Here is a 4,361-nt window from a genome sequence, read left to right as displayed (position 1 = left end):
TGTTTCTCTCTATGTTTGAATATGGTTAGCTTGGACAAGTGGTGGATCTTGGAATGAAACTCCCATGTAAAACATATCATGGGCATTTCAAGTGGCGAGAAAGGATACCATTTAAGATATAACCTTATAGGTTGGACAAGTGGTGGACCTTAACACAATATAATGACATAGAGTGTACAAGTGGTGAATCTTGAAACCAAACCACTCATGCTACTATGGATAATATGTTAAACAAGTGGTGGGCCTTGAAATAAAACCCCCTAGAGTGTTTCAATGGAGCCTAGCTTGGAAACATGGTAAAGCTTGCTTCTCTCCATGTTTCAATGCAGCCTATCTTGGATAAATGGTGCAGCATCATTCTCTCTATGTTTCAATGGAGCTTAACTTGGACAAGTGGTGGACCTTTGTTTCTCTCTATGTTTGAATAGACTTGAGTATGGCGTATCAATAAATTAAGTACACTAGATATGTTTGGTTTGATTGGAAGACTCCAATCATTGTATGGTGAGCTTGCCACTACATTACATACAACAAAGGCTTTCTCCATGTAGCCCAAGTTTCAATCATTCACCAACTCCTCACTAATGGAAAGTTAGTAGGCATGTCTATTTAATTTGTGAAAGCATCTTTAATTTTTTGAAAGAAGATAGCGTGTTTAATTTGTCCATCTTGTGGACAATTTTAACCTCGATGATACTCACATGGATAGTATAGTGTGCACGCACACATGCGCGTGCACACACACACACACACACACACACACACACACACACACACACACACACACACACACATACATGGATAGTATAGTATAGTGGATGCAGGTGAGGACTCTATCTTTCCTTAAGATCTTTTTGGCTAAGTTATTGTCCATCACTATCAAACTTCAAAATAAGTTGTTCTTGACTATCTTATGTACAAAACACTAGAATGATACCTCATTCTCACTAAGATGTACAAAAATAAATCAAAGACTGAGTTGTTTTTGTGCTAATCATTTTCCTTTGTCTAAGGCCAGTTGTCTTTTGAATTGTTATGTTCTTTTGTGTATAAGTCTAAAACAGCAACACACACATCCTAAACACAAAGTTCTCCCAAAAATCTAAGAAACAAGGACACTAGCTTTGGAGATTTTTTTCTATAGGCTTTGATGGACCCACTGTCTATAATTCCTTGCTAGGTTGACAATGTTAGATGGTATTTCCTTGTCTATAGATCAGATTCCTGCTCATAGCTATTGTAGTTTTGACTCTGGTGGTTTTAGGTTACACGTTATTCAAAATTACTTACCCTTGTGTAATTATTTTGATTCTTATGATTTCAAGAACATGTTACCGATAAACAAACTAATTTTGGATGGAGGTTCGTTTGAGGACTATCCATAGAAACTGGTTAAAGCATGGAAAACTTCTATGACTTACTATGAACGACATCCATACTATTCTCTATTGGCAAACAAAGCCTTAAAAATCCGACCGAAGTATAATCATCTCTGTTAACATTGTCACTTATAGCTTCTATGAGACTCATGGATTTTATGATTTAATACAGCTCTTTGGCTTCAGACTTGACTATTCTATTCTCATCAATTTGATGAGACAGTAGGTCCATACTCAATGGGCCTTTTGTCGACTCATTGAGTATGGTGCTTGGGTTAGGGCGAACATGCGTCTACGCGCACACACATATGCCACTTTTATCTGTGTTTACTGTTTAGAGAATGGATACTTGCTGATATTTAACACCACATGGTATAAGTTAAAAAGGTTTTAAGTAAGACATAGATAACAACTGATAGGTTTGTTGACACCTTTAATACATATGCAAGGTTAATTAATCTATTGTCTTGTTTATATGGATGCGGGTGAGGACTCTATCTTTACTTAAGATATTTTTGGCTAAGCTGTTGTCCATCACTATCGAACTTGGCCTCTTTCACTTATGAATAAGTTGTTCTTGACTATCGTATGTACAAAACACTAGAATGATACCCCATTCTCACTATGATGTACAAAAATGAATGAAAAACTGAGTTGTTTTTGTGCTAATCATTGTCCTTTGTCTAAAGCCAGCTCTCTTTTGAACTATTACGTTCTTGTAATTACTATATTACAAGAACCTCTTCGTTGTTTGGACTTGATTCGATTGTCTAAGGCTTTGATATCACCATTGCGAGGATTCAACCCTAGGGTGTGACAATCGACAAGTTGCACAAGGCTTCTCTATCTTAGTAACCATCCAACGTAGTTTAGTGACATGTTTACAACCATTACTCCAAAACACAAACATATGAACATGACATTTCTATGTCTTAAGTCTAGCGCAACTTGTAGGGTTGATTTTTGACAGGCTCCCTTGCTTTGCAATGGTCACAATGTCTCACACTCACACACACACACACACACACACAGTGCGCATTTTTACGAGCAATCTTCACAAGAAGTTTTGGACAAATTCTCACAATACTTCCTACATTGCGACTTACCTCAACATCATGAGCTTCTGTGAGGGAGGCACCACATACCTAGCTAGGTACGATTGGGGGCAGGGGACCACCGGGGCGGGGGGCTGAGGAGGGGGGGAGGGGAATCATATCTAGCTAGTTCCCCTGCCCCCAATTGTATCTAGCTAGGTATGCAATGCCTCTCGAGCAGAAGCTCATGATGTTATGCATTGTATGAAAAACACTAAAAGAGACTCTGTTTCCCTACACGAGAAAAGTTCTAAATCTTCTTATGCTTGCTCTGTAGTACTCACAATGTCACATGCCGGACGTAAAGCCAAAACTCTATGATGCAAGACCATAACATTTACCATTTACTCATAACAGGTAGCTCTTTATGAATATAAACTGTGACTGTGTGTGTGTGTGTGTGTGTGTGTGTGTGAGAGAGAGAGAGAGAGAGAGAGAGAGAGAGAGAGAGAGAGAGTATGAGTAAGTAGCTGTAAGTTAGATATAAAAGCTGGAGGCTCAAGCCTCACAAGTGTGTACAAAGAAAACAAGAATCTACAAACTAAGCACTGTGGGCAATTTCTACATGGGGAGTAAGCCAAGGATCGATTCTGCCTTGTAGCAAATCTTCCAGCTTAGCGCTGCCCAAGAGAAGCTGGCTCTCAATATCTGATATCCCCTCAACGGACAGCTCTGCAAATGGCGTACCTTCTGCTGCGGTCGCCGCCCCCGCCTCCTCATTGCCATAGCTGGTGGGCTCGTAGAACTCATTCCTGAATGAGGCGTTGCCTACTTCATTGAAGACCAAATTGCTACTATTAGAAAACCCCCGTGTCAAATACGCAGAGCTTGTGTCGAGGGTGGGCATGCTCTGATGTGAAAATCCTGCCGTTCCATTCGTGGCGAGCTCGCGGGGGAAGTACCCACCAGGCCGCCCCGGCAAAGGGCGGAAAAGCACGGTAGACGGATTGGAGGAGGCGGTGTTCCAGAGGCGACCCGCGTGGAGAGGAATGGGGGAGGTGGGGATGCCTGTGAGCTTTTGCACCATGTCTCGGAAGGTTTCTCTGTCGGCGGAGAGGACGCGGATGGGGGGTTTGGAGACCGCTCGGGACTTTCTCTTGCTGACTTTGACGGAGGAGGCGCCGAGGGAGGCAGGTGAGGAGAGGAGGTGGGAGGGGGAGGAGAAGGAGGAGGAGGCAGGGGGAGGGGGAGAGGAGCCCACATTGAAGGGTTGGGGGGGTGGCTGATCCTCTTGCAGAAGGGAGGAGAGGGGATTGTTGAAGTCCATGAAAGGCCATGAAGGGGGGGAACCCATTGTCTGTGTGTGTGTGTGGGTGTGTGTGTGTGTGTGAGAGAGAGAGAGAGAGAGAGAGAGAGAGAGCGCTCTTGCTTGTTCGTGTGAAGACAGGAAAATAAGCACGCTCTCCCCTCCTCCTCCCGTTCCAGAGACCCCCTTTTATACAGTCTTCAAGTCAATCGTCAACCAATGGGCGACCTTTGCCTTACTAGATAGTACCCTCTTATCACGGCTCATTATTTTAAGAAAGAAACTTAACCTTGAATTACTAGATTATTACACCTTAACCTTTGGTCATGGCCACATCACCATGAGTCACCCATCACCAACTTCCCCATGCACATTTGACCATCAAAAGCTTTGCAATTTGCCTCTTTCCATTTGCTTTCAAACTTTCTCCTTTTGTATTTGGCGTGGGTATTTTGTTGAGCTTCTCTAACCCATCCTTGAGCTGTCACAACCTATCATAAGGGGATCCTCTCTCTCTCTCTCTCTCTCTCTCTCTCTCTCTCTCTCTTTTTTGTATTTGAGGTGGATATTTTGTTGAGCTTCTCTAACCCATCCTTGAGTTGTCACAACCTATCATAAGGGGAACCCCCCCCCCCCCCCCCC

At 42.8% G+C, this 4,361-nt stretch overlaps 1 protein-coding gene across 1 annotated transcript; it reads right to left on the bottom strand.

Moving 5' to 3' along the window:
• Nucleotides 1–2,932: 2,932 nt before the first annotated feature.
• LOC147447695 (uncharacterized) lies at nt 2,933–3,887 on the bottom strand. The gene has a single exon (XM_086524385.1). It carries the CDS (start codon nt 3,765–3,767, stop codon nt 3,015–3,017), a length of 753 nt encoding a protein of 250 aa, XP_086380511.1. The 5' UTR covers nt 3,768–3,887; the 3' UTR covers nt 2,933–3,014.
• Between the last annotated feature and the right edge of the window lie 474 nt (nt 3,888–4,361).

Source organism: Adiantum capillus-veneris, chromosome 11 (genome assembly GCF_014529385.1).
Source record: "Adiantum capillus-veneris isolate H3 chromosome 11, ASM1452938v2, whole genome shotgun sequence".
Classification (NCBI taxonomy): Eukaryota; Viridiplantae; Streptophyta; class Polypodiopsida; order Polypodiales; family Pteridaceae; genus Adiantum; species Adiantum capillus-veneris.
Note: the sequence above shows the minus strand (reverse complement) of the source record. Positions and strands in the feature narration are given on the sequence as shown.

What these genes read in the sequence shown, in the direction of transcription:
- LOC147447695 (XM_086524385.1), bottom strand. Translation starts at nt 3,767, where the DNA reads ATGGGTTCCCCCCCTTCATGGCCTTTCATGGACTTCAACAATCCCCTC.